Source organism: Panicum virgatum, chromosome 5N (assembly GCF_016808335.1).
Source record: "Panicum virgatum strain AP13 chromosome 5N, P.virgatum_v5, whole genome shotgun sequence".
Taxonomy (NCBI): Eukaryota; Viridiplantae; Streptophyta; class Magnoliopsida; order Poales; family Poaceae; genus Panicum; species Panicum virgatum.
The window spans coordinates 10706081-10727530 of NC_053149.1; the positions used below are offsets into that span (position 1 = coordinate 10706081).

General features: G+C 49.4%; 1 protein-coding gene across 2 annotated transcripts; it reads left to right on the forward strand.

Moving 5' to 3' along the window:
• Positions 1–15988: 15988 nt before the first annotated feature.
• On the forward strand, positions 15989–20800 carry LOC120674136. Of its 2 annotated transcripts, none has more exons than XM_039955267.1 (5): positions 15989–16546; positions 16654–16828; positions 19747–19978; positions 20095–20166; positions 20257–20800. In XM_039955267.1, exons 1-5 carry the CDS (start codon positions 16097–16099, stop codon positions 20414–20416), a joined length of 1089 nt encoding a protein of 362 aa, XP_039811201.1. In that variant the 5' UTR covers positions 15989–16096; the 3' UTR covers positions 20417–20800. The 2 variants fall into 2 exon arrangements, with proteins under 2 accessions (XP_039811201.1, XP_039811200.1); XM_039955266.1 differs by having other exon boundaries at positions 15992–16546; positions 16654–16834.
• The last annotated feature ends 650 nt before the right edge of the window (positions 20801–21450 follow it).

Consider the following 21450-nt stretch of genomic DNA (forward strand, 5'->3'; position numbering starts at 1 on the left):
TGGTTTAGGCTGACGGGGCCGCGCCAGCTGTTCTACGTGGCACCAATTCAGCCATGAGGGAGGTAAATTGAATTTTCACGATAGTTCAGGAAAGTCCATTAAGCTTTATAAAAAGTTGTGAAAATATTATTTATAAAAATCTAAATATTTTTTAAATAAAAAAATAATGGATATTTCTTTCCTCATTCTTTGTGCATCAGTGCTATGCACTACTATTCACATAAATAGTAGAAATGTATTGGAACCCTATAAAAGCTTCTATTCTTTTCTTCCTTCCCTGTACATAGAGCAGAGCAGGGCACACGTTGGGATATGCGATTCTTGCGGTCGGTGCTCTCACCGGCGGCTGTGTGGTGGCGCTCAGGCATGCTTGGGCTAGTGCGCAACCAGTCTGTGGGGGCAGGGACGACCGAGACTCGGCAACCATGGTGCGGAAACGGCAGGGATGACCGGTGGCGGTGATGGGAGGGGCTCTGGAACTCGTCGTTTAGTGCAAAGATTTGTGGATATAAAATTCATCGACGATTGATGGCTACCAAAACAGCCATAGGTTAATTAGCTAGAAATTGAATTTAATTAATCATCTTTTAATTTTACACGATGGTTCATATTTTTGACTTGAAATAATTTTTCTATGATTTTATAATGTTAAATAATATTTTGGTATTTTTAATTATATATTTATTTTAGAAAAATAATTATATTTTTCTTAACAATAATTTTTTGTAAAGTAGGGACCTCCCTGAACTATTGTGAAAGTTCAATTTATTTTCCTTATGCCTGACGTGGTGCCACCCCTGAACTATTGTGATAGTTCAATTTATTTCCCTTATGCCTGACGTGGTGCCACGTATGACAGCTGGTGCGGTGCCACGTCAGCCAAAACCGCTTTGAAAACCATCTAGGGAAGTAAATCGGTCGGTTTCAATAGTTAAGGAGCACAAACATCTAGTTTTTTTTGGTTGAAGAAGGTGTAACATCCCGAAAATTGACTAAAATAAATCATGCGCTAAAATTTTGTTTCGTCGTTGAGCTCGATCCCCTTCTTGAATCATCTCCCGCCTGATTTCCTGATACCCCGAGGAACCGAGCCGACATCCAAATCTTCCGCTGTCCCATCCCTGTTTGGCCCTCGGCCTGCGCGTCGCACGCGGCCGACACCACGCGTGGCCGACCGCGGCCGCGATCAGCGCCGACGCGCTCACCCCCTCTCTCTTTCACTCTTTATTTCTCTCCCCTCCTTTTTCCTTTTTCTCTCTTTCTTTTTCCCATTTTCTTTTTCTTTTTCTCTTTTCCCTCTCCTTTCCCCTCCCTCTCTCCCTTCCTTCCTCCTCTGCCGCGCGCTTGACCCGGCCCCTTCTGCCCCCTGCTCCACCCGGCCGCGCCCTCCACCGGGACACGCCACCCTTGGACCCCGCTTCGGCCACGCTGCACGCCCGGCCCGGCCGGTCCTCCTCCCCGCGCGCGCCCGCCCTACAGCTGCTCGGCGCACACCGACCCGCCCCCGGGCCGTGTCCACGCGAACGCCCGCGCACACGCAGGCCCGGGATCACCTCAACGACGGCCGCGGAGTCGAGCCGCGCCGCCGCCCGTGCGTGCTCACGCCACCACCTCCCTACCCCCTGTTCCCGCGCGTTGCAAGGCAGCCCCGCGACCCGAGCCGGGCGCGCGCCCACGCCACGCCGCGGCGCCAACCGAACCACGCCGCCGGTCCCGCTCGCCGTACTCGCCCACAGCACCGGCGACCTCCGCACAGCGCCGCCTGCGCCGGTCGCCGCCTCCTCGTCGCGTCACATCCTGCCTAGCCGCGCACGCCGCCACCTGTGCACGTACGACGCCGGCGACCCTAGCACAGCACCTCCGTTGACGCCGCCCAGAGCTTGCTCCCCTCCACCGCCTCTCCTTGCCTATAAATCGTGCCCCGAGCTGCTCTCCACGCCACCACCGAGCTCACCAAGCTGCGCAGCCCGCCGCTCGTCTTCCTCCTCGCTCTAATCCCGCCTCGTCTGTTTTTTCCCAAAAGCAGAGCACTCTCGTCGATCTCCTCCGCGAGGCCATCGCAGCTCGATTGCTTCGACGGTGAGCACCCCCATACCCTCCTCTACCTCACCCAAGCCGCGCCTAACCCTCTCGTTGCCCGAGCAGAGCTCCCCACGAGCTCGCAGGCCGCCATCCATGGCCGCCCGTGGCGCCCTCCTTCTTCAGCAGCAACCCCCGTCGGGAAGCCCCAAGATTGAACCCCCTTGCCCTCCTCTCTCTCACCATACCCTTGGCTTCGAAAATAGAGGCCTGTAGCGCCGTCCCCGTGGAGCTCAGAGAGCTCAGGCATGCTGCCATGGCGGCACTGGAGAAAATGGGGACGAAGCCCCTGTTCCCGTGACCCTCTCTCCCACCCTGCTTTGTTTAGACTAGCAAGCCTATTAAGTGAACTAGGTACCGGCCCACTAAACACAAGCCCAAACCAGCAGCCCATGCGACAGTACGAGAGCCCCAAGCAAAATCAAAACCCACCCCTGCCAATCCCGTGCAAGCTAGGCTCCAAATCATTTTCGGAATTAAATAATAGTTACACACTATACAGCCATATCTCACACATATAAACTCCGATTCCATTGATTCTTTTCCCTAAATTCCTATAAAATTATATACTATCCATTCATCCTATTTTCATCTCACGTTATCCCAGATTAGCCCCTGAACCTCTCGTTAACCCATCATTTCATGTACCGAAAACCCTCGAAATATCCCGAAATTTGACCACGTCATTTCTAATATAGTTTCAGCCGTGCCATTAAGAAACCACCCGAAAATATTACTCCATGCCCCATATCTCATGTGTTCCCAATTCGAGCTCAACGATAAATCTTTATTTTCTGTGTTTTGATTGTGTGCTGGTTTGTGTGTGCTGTAGACCACGGGGTGAACGAAGGAGAGCCCGTTAACGAGCAGTACTGTGAGCAGGTGAACGAGGACCCGTTCCACGACCCCGAGCCCGAAGGACAGGACCTCCCCGAAGGCTACGAAGACGGCAAGTTCAATCCCATCCTTTGATGCATGTTTCTGTCCTAGTTTTTATAAACACAACCCAATGGCCTGTTTTATAAAGTTGCATATGTTTTACTTGCATGAAAACACGGTTGGATAGCCACCCCTTGATTTGTGATGACCATTCCTTGACCACCTAGATTAATGTCTGATTTTGCTTGGACGTTAATCGATATTAGAACGTTTAGGACTTTACTCATAATATAATTTATTTGATAAAGAAAATGTGTGCGTGTGGGAATGGATAAAATGTGGATTTTCGAAAGATGAGTATGGACGGGATGGACGGCATTTCTGTGTGAATTGCCGACTGGTGTGCTTATGCCTGTGTGGCAGGGCAAAGAAGGGAGATATCCATCTTGTCGTGTCTAAGGACCGAGTTGGTGTGTCATCTCACCTAACTCCACTATCGTGCAAACCACTCGACCGTAGAATGGGCAACGACGTAGCATAAATCCCACTAGTTGGTGTGGTAGCCATCAGGAGAGCTGAGAGCAACGGGTAACTAAGGAAAAGGGATAAGCCCCGAGTGGCTTATGCCCGGTTATACCTAAGTGAATGGTCAATGACCCCTTGGTGCATCCCGTGATGGCTAGTCAGGCTTAGCTATGGTGGGTAATGGCTATGTTGGAATCTACACCGACACGACGGTGTTCGAGTTGTGGTATCCTACTTGTGGGTAAAGTTGCACACCTCCGCAGAGTTAAGAATCTATTCGAATAGTCCGTGCCCACGGTATTGGGCGAGTTATGGTGTGGTCACATAACTAGTGTTTCTTTGGGATGGGCTGGTGTGAGTTGTTTTGGAATTGGTTCCGGCAGTTGTGCCGTGTGCTACGACGGACGGGGAGTCCGGTAGCAGTTTTAAAACCTGAACTCTGTGTTACTGCAAAAACTGATTTCTAAAAGGTTTTTCGTAAAATAAACCCCTGCATAAAATGTCGTTTTTCTGCAAATTAAACCGTAACCTTATCCTTGATTTACCTATGCATATTATTCTGTTATAACCCCCTCCGTGGGTGTGGTTGGACTTGCTGAGTACGTTTGTACTCACCCCACTCTTACTTTTTACAGAAGAAGACCCGGACTTCGTACCAGACGACGCCGAGTAGGGTTATCGTTCTACACCCAACCTTGCCTGTGAAACCGGCCCTGTTGAGATGCCTCCGCTGTCGCAGTACTCTGAGCCCGTAGTAGACCCTATGTGGTTCGCGGTCTGGTGTTATGTCGTAGCCTGGTTAATTATTATCATCATCTGTATCGAGTGTCCGCCAAGGTTTGTACGGTTTTGAACCATCTGATGTAATAAATGTGGCATCAGCCTCCTGGGACTGGTGCTTTGTATCACATTTAATTCTTCTCTTATGAGGGGACTCTTCAGGTGGTATCAGAGCCGAAGGTTGGCCGTAGGACGTGACCCTAGGAGCGAAACCCGTTTTCAGGACCTTTCACCTTAGGACTTTTCTATCCTTAATCCTTTCCTCACACAAACACTTACCCTTGGTTCTTGCCCTGTTCCAGATGGCTGACGATGGATGGATCGGCGGAATCTGTTTCACAGAGCCCGGCCTTCCTAAGTTGTTGATACTCAGCCTGGAACGCATTGGAGTTGTGGATCCGCCAGATTTTCTTTACCGGGAGTACGACTCCAAGGGCACTCTTCGGTGTGACCTGATGATCTTCATAGCAAGAAGCACCCGCTACCCTGATGTGGACCCATGGTTCATCTCCACCACTGGATTCCGTTTCCCGGATACCTATCGGAAAGCCGCCCGTAAGGCCCTGCGACGGCTCCGAATGATCTACAGACATCACCTCCAGCGGACTCCTATGGGATTTTTCCCGCCGACTGAGGGAAGAGGACGCACATGGATTGCCAGGATGAGAGGACTTGGAAGAGAAGAAGAAGACCTGGAAGACACGGTCTCTCACCTATCCATCTATCTCACCGGCCTGGATGAGCTCTATCGCGAGCAAGCAGCACAACTGAAGCAGCAAGTCCACAGAGCAGAAAAGGCAACCCAGGAGCTGGATGAACAACGGTCGAGGACCGTACATGCCGAGTATTCCCGCCGCCCTCCAAGTCCAAATGGATGAAAAAGAGGAAGAACTGGAAGAACAGCGGGCAAGAGCCACACGCGCCGAGGACTCGCTAGCCGCTCTCCAAGCTCGTATGCGGAGGTACGAGGCTCGCTGGGGAATAGGCGGATGGATAGAAGAAGACGCAGAAGAAGAACCCGAAGAGGCTCAATGGGATGTAGGCATTCAGGCCGAAGAGGAAGAGCCCATGGAAACCCATTGGGATGTTGGAACTCAAACTGAAGAAGAAGAACCTGAAGAAACCCACTGGGATAAAGGAACTCAGACCGAGGATGACATGATGGATCAGTATCTCCCACTGAAGAATCGCCCTCTTAGGATCGAGGAAGAGTCTCCATGATAGGAGTTGTCTCCAAGCTAGGACCTTTGCTCTAATAATAATCATGTACCCATGAAGTTGTACCCCCCCCCCATGATGCCATAAATAAAAATCATCTACCCCTTTTGTGTACCTCAAATAATCGTGCAAGATCTTCACCCTATCTTTGTTTTCAGATGGCTGAGGAAGGATGGACCCAGGGCGACTGCCAAGCTGCACCTGGTTTCCCCAGCCTCTTGATCAATGCCCTGGAAAGCCTTGGAGTCACGGAACGCCCAAGGTACTACAGCAGAGAGTATGAGCATCATGGCACTCTCCGCTGCAGGGTGATCCTAGTCGTCGCCAGAAGTGACCGCTACCCCGACATCCTGTCATGGCGAGTGACTGCTACAGGGTTTAGGCACCAGGACACCTATCCCCTAGCCGTCAGGAAAGCACTTCGTTATCTGTGCCGGATTTTCGAAGGATACCTCACCCCCACACCAATGAGGTTCTTCCCACCAGCCATCAGGACTCCAGTTTGGGAAGCTCGAATGAGAAGCCTGGAACGGCGCCGCCATGAAGAAGTCCTCCTGTACCAAGTAGTTACCTACCTAGCCTCCTTGGATCAGCTCTTTGACGAGCAAGCCAACTTGCTGAGGGAACAGACCCATCGAGCCGAGCAAGCAGAGCTCGCGCTAAGATTGCAGCAGATCCGAGCAGTCCAAGCCGAGGCAAGAGCCGCAGCAGCGGTCAGTAGTGAAGCAGTTGCTCAGGAGAGCCTCAGGCAAGCCCGAGACCGGCGTATGCAAGAATGGACTAGTAGTGGAACCCCAGTCCCGGCAATAGGGGAAGACCATGTTCTGCTCGGAATGCCCATCTTAGGATGGGGACCACTCGTTGGAAACCCACTAGCCCCACCCGAGAATCCTGGAAGGTCTACGGCCGCCGCCGCAAGAGAAGCCGCAACGCAACCCCGGTAAAACGGAGGTCTAGAGGATGGCGAACCGGGACCACTCATTTCCCCGGAGAACGCGAGTTCCTTTCCGAGGGAGGAACCCACACAAGCCAATGAGTCTGCCTGAAGCGCGAGCAACCGACAAGGAATGAAGCCGTGTGGTCCGAAGAAGTGCTGTGCCCCTTTTTCTTTTAAAGTTGTGTACCCGGACGTGTAGTACGCATTCTAGTCGTGTTCCCGTGTTGTACCCTGCCTCGCTTTAGTGAAGGTTGCTTGTTTGCCTTGTTGTGTGCTTGTTGTGTGTGCCCTTCGGCAGAAGGTTAATTCTGCCTTTTCAAAAATACGAGTTAAACAACTTAAACATCACCTAATCCCAATCTCACAAAAACCCTACTCGATCTGCAGATGGTTTCCCGGAGCATCACAAGGGCCTCCCGAGTCAGGGACCCTGCAGCCGCTGATGCAGGAGTACACCCTGACGGGCAAAACCATCCTCAGGAAGAACAAGAAGTGAGTCAGGGCAGAGGAGAAAATCTTGGTGCACAGCAGCCACCACCACCACCACCACCCTTCGTGGACCTGGCGCAAATAATCCATAACCAGACTCTCATACTGGAGACACTGGCCAATGCTCTAGTAAACAGGCAACCACGAGAGCAGACCTTCAATGATAAGCTGACAGCTTTCCTGAGAGCCAAGCCACCCACTTTTGCCGGATCCAGCAACCCCTTGGATGCAGATGACTGGCTCCGCATGATCCAGAGGAAGCTCGAACCCTTTGGGTGCCAAGATCGGGATAAAGTCCTTCTGGCAGCACATCAACTCACCGGGACTGCCTTAGCCTGGTGGGAAAATTACTGCGCTGCCGCCCGAGATGCCTCCACCATCACCTGGAATGAATTCGTGAGGGAATTCCGCCGTTACCACATCCCCTCGGCCACCATGAAGCGCAAGGCGGATGAATTTCGCGCACTTCAGCAGGGGAATATGACGGTGGAAGAGTATACACACCAATTTATGGAGCTGGCTCGCTATGCACCCGAAGAAGTGAACGACGACGAAAAGAAACAGGACATGTTCAAGAAGGGACTAAATCCAGAACTCAGGACCCTGCTCACTCCTCAGATCTACCCTGATTTCAACACCCTGATGAACAAGGCAATCCTCACAGAGAGGGCCAAGATCGATGAAAGAAAGGATAACAAGCGCAAGTTTTTGGAGAGCAAGGCACGCCAGCAGGATCGTTTCCAGAAGCCCAGAAGCTTCAGCTACAACACACCAAGGTCCCAAGCCCCAATGCAGTACAGGACTCAGTCTCAAGTGACAGGACCACGGGCCCCTAACACCCAGCCCAGATGCCAGAACACCATGAGGGCCCCTCAGAGTAATGCAAGCCAGGTCACCAATAACAACAGCAATGTTAGGGCCTGCTTCAACTGCCGTGAGACGGGTCACTTCATTGCCGACTGCCCCTATGCCAAGAACAAGCCGGCTACTTCAGCCTTCTCCAACACAGTGAACGGACCCAAACCAGTTCTGACCGGTGCCAACCGAGTGCCCCTCCGCGGCAACAGCAACAACAACAACAACCAGCAGAGGCAACCCCAGCAGTCTTTTGGACGAGCCCGCGTCAACCACATCGACGCACAGGAAGCTCAAGGAGCCCAGGGCGTTGTACTCAGTGAGTACCTTGTCAGCTCAACTCTTGCAACAGTACTGTTTGACTCTGGTGCATCACACTCATTTATATCCTCGAGTTTTGTGGAGAAACATAAAATACCTACAGTACTACTAAAAACACCCCTATTAACCCGGACGCCCGGAGGAGACATCAGGTGTCAACTGGGTTGTCTACGGGTAAGGATCAATTTAAGTGGGGTAGAGTTTTTAGCAGATCTAGTAGTACTTAAGTCAGAAGGGATAGATGTGATCCTTGGAATGGATTGGCTGAGCAAACACAATGGCCTCATAGGTTGTACGGATAAGGTAGTACATCTAACAAACCCAGAGGGAGTCCGAGTGACCTGTCATACCCGGGAAAGTGGAGCAAACCCGATGGTGTTTAGCATGGAAACCAAAACCTTGGAAGAAGTCCCTGTAGTGAATGAATACCCCGATGTCTTTCCCGAAGAACTTCCCGGTATGCCACCAGATAGAGACATAGAATTTATCATTGATCTTGTTCCTGGAACCACCCCCATAGCCAAAAGACCCTATAGGATGGCAGCCTCCGAGCTGGCAGAGTTAAAGAAACAACTAGAGGAACTACAACGAATTGGCTTCATCAGGCCAAGTTCGTCACCTTGGGGAGCCCCGGTTCTATTTGTCAAGAAGAAGGACGGAAGTATGAGGTTGTGTGTAGATTACCGGGCACTAAACGAAGTCACTATCAAGAATAAGTACCCCCTTCCCAGGATCGATGATCTCTTTGATCAGTTAAAAGGAGCCAAGTACTTTTCCAAGATTGACCTAAGGTCCGGCTATTTTCAGCTCAAGATCAGGGAGAGCGACATCCCGAAAACAGCCTTTGTCACCCGTTATGGGCAATTTGAGTTTACGGTGATGTCCTTTGGACTGACAAATGCACCTGCCTATTTCATGAACCTCATGAACAAAGTATTTATGGATGAGTTAGATAAGTTTGTCGTAGTCTTCATTGACGACATACTTATTTACTCGAAGAGTATTCAGGAGCACGAGCAACACCTGAGGGTAGTTTTGGAAAAACTGAGAATGCATAGGCTATACGCCAAGTTCAGCAAGTGTGAGTTCTGGCTGGAGAAAGTAGCCTTCCTTGGTCATACTTTGACCGCAGAAGGAGTAGCAGTAGACCCCGAGAAGGTCGAAGCGGTATCCAACTGGCAGCAACCAACCAATGTCAGTGAGATCAGGAGTTTCCTCGGATTAGCTGGGTACTATCGGAGATTTATTGAGGGATTTTCTAAGATAGCCCGGCCCATGACAGAGCTGCTCAAGAAAGAGAAGAAGTTCACCTGGACGGAGTTGTGTGAAAGAAGTTTCCAGGAGTTGAAGCGAAGATTGACGACAGCCCCAGTGCTAACCCTGCCGGATATTCATCGGGATTTTGTCATCTATTGTGATGCGTCCCGACAAGGATTGGGTTGTGTGCTGATGCAGGATGGGAAAGTCGTGGCATATGCTTCCCGTCAGCTCAGGACTCATGAGCAAAATTACCCGACTCATGATTTGGAGCTTGCAGCCGTAGTGCACGCACTTAAGATCTGGAGGCACTATTTGATTGGAAATAAGTGCGAAATCTTTACCGATCATAAAAGTCTGAAGTATATCTTCACCCAACCAGACCTAAACCTGAGGCAGAGAAGATGGCTGGAATTAGTCAAAGATTATAATTTGGAAATTCATTATCACCCAGGTAAAGCCAATGTAGTAGCCGATGCCCTAAGTCGGAAATCCTACGGGCCCAAGAATGACCATTTACGAGAGGAAATGGCACGATTAAATGTGCACATTGTCCCTCGAGGTTCCAGCCAAGTGCTGAACGTTCAATCCACTCTAGAAGAAAGAATCAGGAAAGCCCAAAAATCGGACAAGGGACTGATGGAAATCCGGAGGCAAACCGGAGAAAATAAGGCCCCAGACTTTCGAGTTGATAATAAGGGAACGTTGTGGTATAAAGACAGAATTTGTGTGCCCCAGAAAGGAGATTTCAGGCAGATAATCATGGATGAAGCCCACAACTCAGCCTACTCCATCCACCCAGGATCCACCAAAATGTATATGGACTTAAAACAGAAATATTGGTGGAATGGGATGAAGGCAGATATTGCACGATTCGTCGCCCATTGCGATACTTGCCAGAGAATCAAAGCTGAACACCAGAAGCCGGCAGGATTGTTGCAACCCCTACCCATTCCGGTTTGGAAATGGGATGAAGTAGGAATGGATTTTGTAGTGGGCTTGCCCAGAACCCAGAAAGGACACGATTCCATATGGGTAATAGTGGATCGCCTTACTAAATCAGCTCACTTCATACCCGTACGGACCAACTATGACGGGGAGAAGCTAGCTAAGCTCTATATAGAGAACATAGTGAAATTGCATGGTGTGCCCAGCCGAATCGTTTCAGATAGAGGGACCCAGTTCACCTCAAGATTTTGGAAGAGTTTGCATAAAGCCATGGGCACCAAGCTAGACTTTAGTTCCGCTTATCATCCGCAGACGGATGGTCAGACGAAAAGGGTGAATCAGATTATGGAAGATATGCTGAGAGCGTGTGTCCTCACTTATGGCAAAGATTGGGAACAAAGCTTACCCTATGCCGAGTTCTCATACAACAACGGGTACCAAGCAAGCTTGGGCATGTCACCGTTTGAAGCTCTCTACGGAAGAAAATGTAGAACCCCTCTGATGTGGTCAGAAGTTGGAGAACGTGCCCTAGTCGGCCCCGCACTCATAAAGGAAGCAGAGGAAAGAGTCGCCGAGATTCGAGAAAAGCTAAAAGCAGCCCAGTCCCGACAAAAGAGCTATGCGGACAAGAAAAGACGGGAAATAAGTTTCAACCCAGGAGATTTCGCGTATCTCAAGGTATCACCCATTCGAGGAACCCGAAGATTTCAGGTACAAGGAAAATTGGCCTCTCGGTATATTGGACCATACCGAGTTCTAAAGAAAGTTGGAGCAGTAGCGTACCGTTTGGAGCTACCAGAAGAAATGTCGGATATACACCCAGTATTCCATGTCTCGCAGTTGAGAAGGTGTTTGAGGATACCCGAAGTGGAACATGTGCCGGTTGAAACAATAGATCTGCAGCCAGACCTGCGATATCAGGAAGTACCGGTCAAGATTCTAGACACCGTCACCAGGAGGACCAGAAACTCCGAAGTACGAATTTGCAGAGTTCAGTGGAGCAGACACGGAGTAAAAGAAGCTACTTGGGAGCGCGAAGATGCTCTGAAGAAGGAATTTCCCCACCTATTTAGGAATCAGTCGAATCTCGAGGACGAGATTCATTTTAAGCGGGGTAGGTTTGTAACATCCCGAAAATTGACTAAAATAAATCATGCGCTAAAATTTTGTTTCGTCGTTGAGCTCGATCCCCTTCTTGAATCATCTCCCGCCTGATTTCCTGATACCCCGAGGAACCGAGCCGACATCCAAATCTTCCGCTGTCCCATCCCTGTTTGGCCCTCGGCCTGCGCGTCGCACGCGGCCGACACCACGCGTGGCCGACCGCGGCCGCGATCAGCGCCGACGCGCTCACCCCCCTCTCTCTTTCTCTCTTTATTTCTCTCCCCTCCTTTTTCCTTTTTCTCTCTTTCTTTTTCCCATTTTCTTTTTCTTTTTCTCTTTTCCCTCTCCTTTCCCCTCCCTCTCTCCCTTCCTTCCTCCTCTGCCGCGCGCTTGACCCGGCCCCTTCTGCCCCCTGCTCCACCCGGCCGCGCCCTCCACCGGGACACGCCACCCTTGGACCCCGCTTCGGCCACGCTGCACGCCCGGCCCGGCCGGTCCTCCTCCCCGCGCGCGCCCGCCCTACAGCTGCTCGGCGCACACCGACCCGCCCCCGGGCCGTGTCCACGCGAACGCCCGCGCACACGCAGGCCCGGGATCACCTCAACGACGGCCGCGGAGTCGAGCCGCGCCGCCGCCCGTGCGTGCTCACGCCACCACCTCCCTACCCCCTGTTCCCGCGCGTTGCAAGGCAGCCCCGCGACCCGAGCCGAGCGCGCGCCCACGCCACGCCGCGGCGCCAACCGAACCACGCCGCCGGTCCCGCTCGCCGTACTCGCCCACAGCACCGGCGACCTCCGCACAGCGCCGCCTGCGCCGGTCGCCGCCTCCTCGTCGCGTCACATCCTGCCTAGCCGCGCACGCCGCCGCCTGTGCACGTACGACGCCGGCGACCCTAGCACAGCACCTCCGTTGACGCCGCCCAGAGCTTGCTCCCCTCCACCGCCTCTCCTTGCCTATAAATCGTGCCCCGAGCTGCTCTCCACGCCACCACCGAGCTCACCAAGCTGCGCAGCCCGCCGCTCGTCTTCCTCCTCGCTCTAATCTCGCCTCGTCTGTTTTTTCCCAAAAGCAGAGCACTCTCGTCGATCTCCTCCGCGAGGCCATCGCAGCTCGATTGCTTCGACGGTGAGCACCCCCATACCCTCCTCTACCTCACCCAAGCCGCGCCTAACCCTCTCGTTGCCCGAGCAGAGCTCCCCACGAGCTCGCAGGCCGCCATCCATGGCCGCCCGTGGCGCCCTCCTTCTTCAGCAGCAACCCCCGTCGGGAAGCCCCAAGATTGAACCCCCTTGCCCTCCTCTCTCTCACCATACCCTTGGCTTCGAAAATAGAGGCCTGTAGCGCCGTCCCCGTGGAGCTCAGAGAGCTCAGGCATGCTGCCATGGCGGCACTGGAGAAAATGGGGACGAAGCCCCTGTTCCCGTGACCCTCTCTCCCACCCTGCTTTGTTTAGACTAGCAAGCCTATTAAGTGAACTAGGTACCGGCCCACTAAACACAAGCCCAAACCAGCAGCCCATGCGACAGTACGAGAGCCCCAAGCAAAATCAAAACCCACCCCTGCCAATCCCGTGCAAGCTAGGCTCCAAATCATTTTCGGAATTAAATAATAGTTACACACTATACAGCCATATCTCACACATATAAACTCCGATTCCATTGATTCTTTTCCCTAAATTCCTATAAAATTATATACTATCCATTCATCCTATTTTCATCTCACGTTATCCCAGATTAGCCCCTGAACCTCTCGTTAACCCATCATTTCATGTACCGAAAACCCTCGAAATATCCCGAAATTTGACCACGTCATTTCTAATATAGTTTCAGCCGTGCCATTAAGAAACCACCCGAAAATATTACTCCATGCCCCATATCTCATGTGTTCCCAATTCGAGCTCAACGATAAATCTTTATTTTCTGTGTTTTGATTGTGTGCTGGTTTGTGTGTGCTGTAGACCACGGGGTGAACGAAGGAGAGCCCGTCAACGAGCAGTACTGTGAGCAGGTGAACGAGGACCCGTTCCACGACCCCGAGCCCGAAGGACAGGACCTCCCCGAAGGCTACGAAGACGGCAAGTTCAATCCCATCCTTTGATGCATGTTTCTGTCCTAGTTTTTATAAACACAACCCAATGGCCTGTTTTATAAAGTTGCATATGTTTTACTTGCATGAAAACACGGTTGGATAGCCACCCCTTGATTTGTGATGACCATTCCTTGACCACCTAGATTAATGTCTGATTTTGCTTGGACGTTAATCGATATTAGAACGTTTAGGACTTTACTCATAATATAATTTATTTGATAAAGAAAATGTGTGCGTGTGGGAAGGGATAAAACGTGGATTTTCGAAAGATGAGTATGGACGGGATGGACGGCATTTCTGTGTGAATTGCCGACTGGTGTGCTTATGCCTGTGTGGCAGGGCAAAGAAGGGAGATATCCATCTTGTCGTGTCTAAGGACCGAGTTGGTGTGTCATCTCACCTAACTCCACTATCGTGCAAACCACTCGACCGTAGAATGGGCAACGACGTAGCATAAATCCCACTAGTTGGTGTGGTAGCCATCAGGAGAGCTGAGAGCAACGGGTAACTAAGGAAAAGGGATAAGCCCCGAGTGGCTTATGCCCGGTTATACCTAAGTGAATGGTCAATGACCCCTTGGTGCATCCCGTGATGGCTAGTCATGCTTAGCTATGGTGGGTAATGGCTATGTTGGGATCTACACCGACACGACGGTGTTCGAGTTGTGGTATCCTACTTGTGGGTAAAGTTGCACACCTCCGCAGAGTTAAGAATCTATTCGAATAGTCCGTGCCCACGGTATTGGGCGAGTTATGGTGTGGTCACATAACTAGTGTTTCTTTGGGATGGGCTGGTGTGAGTTGTTTTGGAATTGGTTCCGGCAGTTGTGCCGTGTGCTACGACGGACGGGGAGTCCGGTAGCAGTTTTAAAACCTGAACTCTGTGTTACTGCAAAAACTGATTTCTAAAAGGTTTTTCGTAAAATAAACCCCTGCATAAAATGTCGTTTTTCTGCAAATTAAACCGTAACCTTATCATTGATTTACCTATGCATATTATTCTGTTATAACCCCCTCCGTGGGTGTGGTTGGACTTGCTGAGTACGTTTGTACTCACCCCACTCTTACTTTTTACAGAAGAAGACCCGGACTTCGTACCAGACGACGCCGAGTAGGGTTATCGTTCTACACCCAACCTTGCCTGTGAAACCGGCCCTGTTGAGATGCCTCCGCTGTCGCAGTACTCTGAGCCCGTAGTAGACCCTATGTGGTTCGCGGTCTGGTGTTATGTCGTAGCCTGGTTAATTATTATCATCATCTGTATCGAGTGTCCTCCAAGGTTTGTACGGTTTTGAACCATCTGATGTAATAAATGTGGCATCAGCCTCCTGGGACTGGTGCTTTGTATCACATTTAAGTCTTCTCTCATGAGGGGACGCTTCAGAAGGTAAATCAAATAATCGCAATAGTTGAGGGAGGTTGGAAGGATTTTTTTCCTTCTACAAATCGATGCTATGTGCTTTGCAGTGGCTCTACATTGAGAAAAATAAGTGGAATGGTTTTGCAATCGGTTTAACCAGGAGTGAACACTTGCGGCAAGATAACCAAGTAACCTTTGCAATACCGGTTTTTATAGTTTTCCTTATATATACCCACATCTATCCATGAAATAAGTTCAAACGAGTGAATTTTCGTAGGTCTAATAAACCTCTGAGAAAAGCACTACACCTCGAAATAGGAATCGACAAGAGAAAATTTTTGTTAGAAATTAGCCCTTTCCTAAAATAAACTTATATCAGTAATTGCAATACTGTTATTGAACATTTCCAAACCTTTAAGATGCTAGAAAACTTATATAAATAATTACAATATTGTTATCGAAGATCGCCAAACCTTTAAGATACTAGAACAATCTATTGCTTTCTTTTTTTTTCTTTCGAAAACTCGACCGGGTACGATGGTAGAAAACCTTCCGAATTCTGCTACGCCAGCAAAAAATAACTCTAGCTTGGAATTTATTCCTACAGGAAATCGACCCCGGGATCCGAGGAGTGTTGCTAACCTATCAAAGCAATGCAGCTGAGACCCGTTCTCATCCGACTTTGGAACCTTGGGTGAATATTTTCTTCGCAGAAACATGGATCTAATCCTACCTACTTTTTACCCGCAAAAAAAAAATCCTACCTACTTTTGCTGGATAGGGCAGTATTTAGATCATTTTGTCAAAAAAAATTTGAAAGAAAATCTTGCTAGTTTGAAGTATTAAATAAAATATATTTACAAATTTTTTTGCACTTCATGATTGATCCATAATTAACGGATGATTATTTAGCATCACTGTTGCAAATTATAGATTAAGTAGCCTTATTAGATTCATCTCGCGATTTATAGCCCATTCGTAAAAAAATTTTGTAAAAAATTTTTTATTTGATACTTCTCTTTAAATATTTAATGTGACATTTTTAGATGTAAACACAGCTCTACTTTGCTGGATAGGGCAGGTAGCTACGACTGTTGCCGTGCAAGTGCGCTTGTGCTCGTCGGCCGAACGGACCAGACTTGGGGGGTGGGGGCTGGGGCGCCACATTGGCCAGCCGCGCTCCTGCCTTCCAAACCCCAATTCGAAATTCCGAATCCCCCCACGCCTGCCGGCCGCCGCGCGCCCGTGCACCACCGGATGCGCAGATCCCCACGGCTGAGGCCGCCTCCTCCTCCCACGCCCCCTCCCGTGCCCGCGCCGTCGCAGCCCATGGTCGCGCCCGCCGCCGGCGTCGGCGAGGAGCAGGAGCAGGAGTTTGACATCTGCAACGATGAGGGCTTCGTCTACAAGGTGCCCAGCAGGCTCTACCCCGACGCGGCGCCCTCCTCCACGCAGGCGGCGGCGGGCCCCGACCCCAAGATCACCGGCCTGCGCCGCCGCCGCGGCGCGCTCCTCCGCCTCCGCGCCAAGCGCCTCCGCGACCTCTCCCGCTGGGAGGCCCTCGCCTCCGAGCTCCTCGCCCCGCTCCCCGCTCCCCAGCCACCGGCTTCCCAAGCTCCTCCCGCCTCTCCTAACCCCGTCGCGGCCACCGCCGCCGCCGCCGCCGCCGCCGCCTCCGGTTCCGTCCTAGACGACCTCATCGCGCAGGTAAACCTTCGCCTCGCAGTCCGCCTGGCCTTGCTCAGCCGTCTCCACTTCTTCCCCCTTTCCTACTTCGGATTAGTGTCCCTCCTCTACTACGGGTGGCTGTGCAGGCCGATTTGCAGGCGGAGCTGCTCAGGAAGGCATCTCAGCTGTGCGACGAGATCAAGGCGCTCTGCGACGCGCACGAAGCGGCCATCGTGGATGACATCGCCACGCTGCCGGTATGGGGCAACCCGCGGGAGCTTTTGACGTTGTTGTACAGCCCCGACGAACAGACTGACCCTGGTACTAGTTAGGCACTTCACAACCCTATTAGTTCATTAGATACTTGTCTAGATAGTTTATGTTAGTTGTCGTGGATGAAACACTCATAGCATGCGTGCTTGTAGGATGGCAGATATTTCTGCTGATGCACACCCCAAAGTTGGGAAATTGACTTCGAGTAGCTAGCTTAGGTTTTGGATTTTGGAATATGTTAAGCTTATTTGAAACATAGCAATGTATGGAAGTATTTTCATGGTTGCTTCGGCATGTATTTCTTGCTTTCTCAACGAGATTAGTGAACATTTGGATTTTGAATTCAGCACCTATCAGCATAAGCGAGCTGATGATTTGTCACATTGAGCTTTCAGAATTTGACTTATCATTACTGCTTAGAGGGCACATTCTGTTGAAAGAAGTTTGAATTTCCACTATTTACAACTGAGATTGGGAAATTTCTAGCTTTTCCATTCCAATAATCTTTTCCTTTTGGTTTCTAGTACCACTGGATCTGGATATTAAGGTAGTGCCATGTCAGTTGTGCGGCCTATGATCTTTTGGGAAAATCCTGCCGAGGCAATCAAATCTGTTTTTGGTAGATATTCTCTTGAGGAATTGAAAGTCCCTGAAGGTCTAGACTCTACAGTAATGAGTTGTGACTTGAACTGATGAAGTTCTAAAATTAGGAAATTCAGTTATTTACCTCTGAAAAATCACTTAGCAAGGACTTTACCACTGAAAGATGCCTATTCTCATCTGGGCCTTCCTCTGACATAAGAAAACCTACCAAAGTGGAACTACCCTCCCTAGTTGACATAGTTGCTGATATCCTCATTTGGTGGAATGCTTCCGTCATGAATCATACTGGTCAACTCATTACAGTGAGTGCGTGGTGTTCATCATCATTCCTATTTACCTCATGATTGCTATGGACTTGCCCAAGTGGGTGATAAAGGCCATTGGCAAGCGGTGCAGGGGGTTTATTTGGAAGGGCCAGGAGGAGGCCAATGACGGCAACTGCTTTTTTTCTTGGAATGAGTTCAGCAAATCCAGTATGGCAACCTTGGTATTCTTAACCTTGAAACTCTTGGCTGGGCATTTCGCAACAGATGGTTATGGCTGCAGAAAACTGATGCTGATAGCCCTTGGACTTGTTTACTTTTCAAGTTCCACAAAACTCTCAGGTCTCGTTTAATGTCGCAGTTGAGCCTATTGTCGGAAATGGGGAGTCCCCCATGTTATGGAGTTGGGAGAGACAGTTGGTTACAGGGAAAAATTATTTCAGTTTTGGCTCCAAATTTTAACAATCTGATCCCCAAAAGAGCAATTAAGCAGCACAGTGTGTCTCAAGTCTTAGCTGCTTGAAGATGGGTTAATGCCATCAATATACCCTCACTGTCCAAATCCTAACGGAGTACCTTCAGTTCGGGATCTGGTGGAAGGGCTGCATCTGCAGCAGGAGATCCCTGATCAACACTAGTGGAGGCTCTCACTGCCTGGCACCTATACTAGCAAATCAGCCTACAATGCCTATTTCCTTGGAACAATCATTTTTGCGCATGGAAGAGAATTTGGAACACCTGGGCTCCATTGCATAATGCAAGTTCTTTGTCTGGCTTGCCATCAATAATCGATGTTAGACTGTGGATCGCCTGGCCAAGAGGCGGTTGCCACACCCTGCTGCTTGCCCCTTGTGTGACCAGGCTGAGGACACAATACAGCATGCTCTTACATTGTGTGTCTTCTCTTGACAAGTTTGGTCGCTGATTCTTCAGAAGTGGGGTCTAATTACCATTGCCCCACAGCAAACAGCAAGCTATTTCTCAAGTTGGTGGTGTAGTGCTCTCAAAGGAGTCCCCCAAAAGCTCCAGAACGTGCTCGACTTTCTCATCATATTAGAAGCCTGGGAAATTTTAAAGCATAAGAGTGATTATGTATTCAATGGCTAGGCCCGGTGTCCCAGCAGTTCTTTGGACAGTAGCAAATGATTCGCCCTCTGGTGTTCGCCTGGAGCGGTGGCACTTCAGAAACTGCTACTTATGTTGTTTACCTTGGTTAATTAACTTTTTAATTGGAGTGAGTTGGTCGACCACACTCATAAGTGCCAGGTCTGCTACTTAGGTTCTTTTCTCCTGTTTTGGTATTTGAGGCAAAGGTGAAACATTGTTGCGCACTGTTGCTGGGCAAGCTACTAAGAGCTATATTTATGGCATGATGGCAAATGCAATCACACAGAAAATTTTGCCACTCATCAAGAGCTTCTAACTTTGCTGAGGGCTTCAAAGCATGTGAAGTTTGTGAAGACTATTGATAGGTGTCAGCATGTGAATCAAACTGAGAAACAACCGGTAAATGAGGAAAATGGGCTGCAAGTTCGAGACACATTGTTCAGGGGAATGATCTCCTAGTTTAATCGGTAAATGAGAACCATGACAGACATGCAGCAGATGGTGGTCTTGTGATCTGTCTGGCCTGAGGAACCGGGGTTTGTTGATACACACTCCATTTGGTCCCTCTAGAGCAGATGTGGAGTATGATGAGGAAGAGCAGCATCACCAAAGGGAAAGGCAGGATGATGAGGTTGTAGATTTTGATCTGAAATTGTTCAGGTGCTAAGTCATTGTTTAAGCGAGACGTCCAGAAATAGAGAAGGGCTCCACATTTGCTGATATTTGGTGCTATCCATAAGGCAACATGCTTTCAAAACAGAGTTTGCGTCCAAAGTATTGCACAGTGACAGATTGGTACAGGGCAAAATCTGTGCACAAGGAATGTGATTGGAAAATTCGTGCAAAGAAACTATGTGGTGCAGCACATCCATGGTGAACATAGGCATTTTTTTTGTTTTGATTTTTTTTTGCGGAATTTGCAATAGTCACCTGTAGTTTTCTTGTCATAAATGATGTATCATTTTTTTTGACAAATACTTGTTCTGTATTTAGGTAGCTTGGAGGAAGGTAATGGAGGCTTCCAAAGTTTGGATAGCCAACAGGGCAGAAGACCTATTGGAGTGGTTTCAGCAGTTGAAAGGGTAAAAATTAGTGGCGATAAACGGATACAGAACCCTTCCCAATGCAAAAGATGCCTCCAGTTCGGATGTACTGGGAAGACTTGCTGTGAAACCCATTCTGAACTAGGCGATGAGCTTCCTTCACCCATTCTTACTGAGAACAGGTAATTTAAACTTATTTCACTTAAGAATTTGGTCACTTACTGCAACAATTGGTCATACTGCTAATATTCCCCCCCCCCCCCCCCCCCCAATTGGTTATTTCATCACTGAAATGCAGGAAGAGGAAAGGGGCAGTGAGCCCTTCAAGCTCCAATAGTGTTGCACCACAAGCCCCTGACAAACCAAAAAGGTTTGACAAATAATCATTTCCAAATCCTTTTCACTTTCCAGTGCACAATTCATGGTGCAGAATTCCTTCAACAAGAACTTTCCCTGGCAGGCAGAAGGCACCAGGGAGTAAATCTACTCCCTCAGGCACTCCAGGGTCGACAACGAAAAAGAAGGCTTCATCCACTCCAAGAGCTCCAGACACATGTCGTAGCCTGGGGCCTACAACCAGGAGAAGGGCAGCAGCACAGCTTGTGTCACCGCGCTCATGATGAAGCTCTTATATATGTTGTAATCAGTGTGTTTTTTTGCAGCTTGATGTATGGTGTAAATGTGGCCATCCTGTGCTGTGCGAAGTTAGCGCCCTGATTTGCTAATGCAACTGAGTTAGTGGGGTGTCCTGTTATTTATGTAAACTTATTTTCTGTAGATTCTCTTTAGCCGTTAGTTGTCCGTGTGTTAGCCCAGATTGCCATTCACTGTAATCGCATATTGCTGACAGCTCTGTTCACACGAGCGCTCGAATTCCACTCCAGCTGGAAATACTGATCATGTAAGCAGCTCTCAGTTTTCTGAATTTAGAGTACATGAGCTGGTACCCTCTGTGTGGGTTGGAACTTGGAAGAAATGTATGCTGCTCTGCTATTCAACTCCAATCAGATTCTTTGTGCACCTTTGTCAGGAAAAGGCCTGACGGAATCCGGACCCTGTTTGGTTTCTCTGTTCTGGAATTCTTCTAGAAGGGAATTTTGTATGTATGGGCCGTTAAATGAAGTCTATTTATAAAACCTTTTCACGGGTGGGTGTAATTTTCATGACAAATTTAATGATGGTAATTAATTAATGATTGACTACAGTGATGCTATAGTAACCATTCTCTATTTTCATTAGATTTTTTAGGGTTTCTAGTGCAGGAATTCTAAAGTTGGTTTTATAAACTGTTTTTATTTAATACTTCTAATTAGCGGTCAAAGTACTTTCTAGACTATTCTAGGAACCAACCAAACGGCCCCTGAAATTGGGGTTGTGATCGACTTTCAGGACAGAAGGCAGTTGCAGAAAGAAACAATGAGTTTGCAACCAAACCAGCTGGGTTTCCGTCTAGACTGAGCAACTTTGTCAAGGACTAGTCCTCGGCTCCGTCCCTCCGTCCATCCTGCACGACGCTTCTCTACATTCGAAGATTCTGTAACTGAGGTAGCTTCCTGTGCAGACAAGGTGACCTTCATCTCCTGGCGAAACTGTCCCAGGTGCATTGAGCCCAGGAAAGATACTGCTGCTGGACTCCAGCGATCATGATTGCCCT

What these genes read in the sequence shown, in the direction of transcription:
- LOC120674136 (XM_039955266.1), top strand. Translation starts at nt 16,097, where the DNA reads ATGCGCAGATCCCCACGGCTGAGGCCGCCTCCTCCTCCCACGCCCCCT. An exon ending in TAGACGACCTCATCGCGCAG is followed by an intron (nt 16,547 to 16,653) that starts GTAAACCTTCGC and finishes GTGGCTGTGCAG; the next exon opens with GCCGATTTGCAGGCGGAGCT. An exon ending in ACAGACTGACCCTGGTACTA is followed by an intron (nt 16,835 to 19,746) that starts GTTAGGCACTTC and finishes TTCTGTATTTAG; the next exon opens with GTAGCTTGGAGGAAGGTAAT.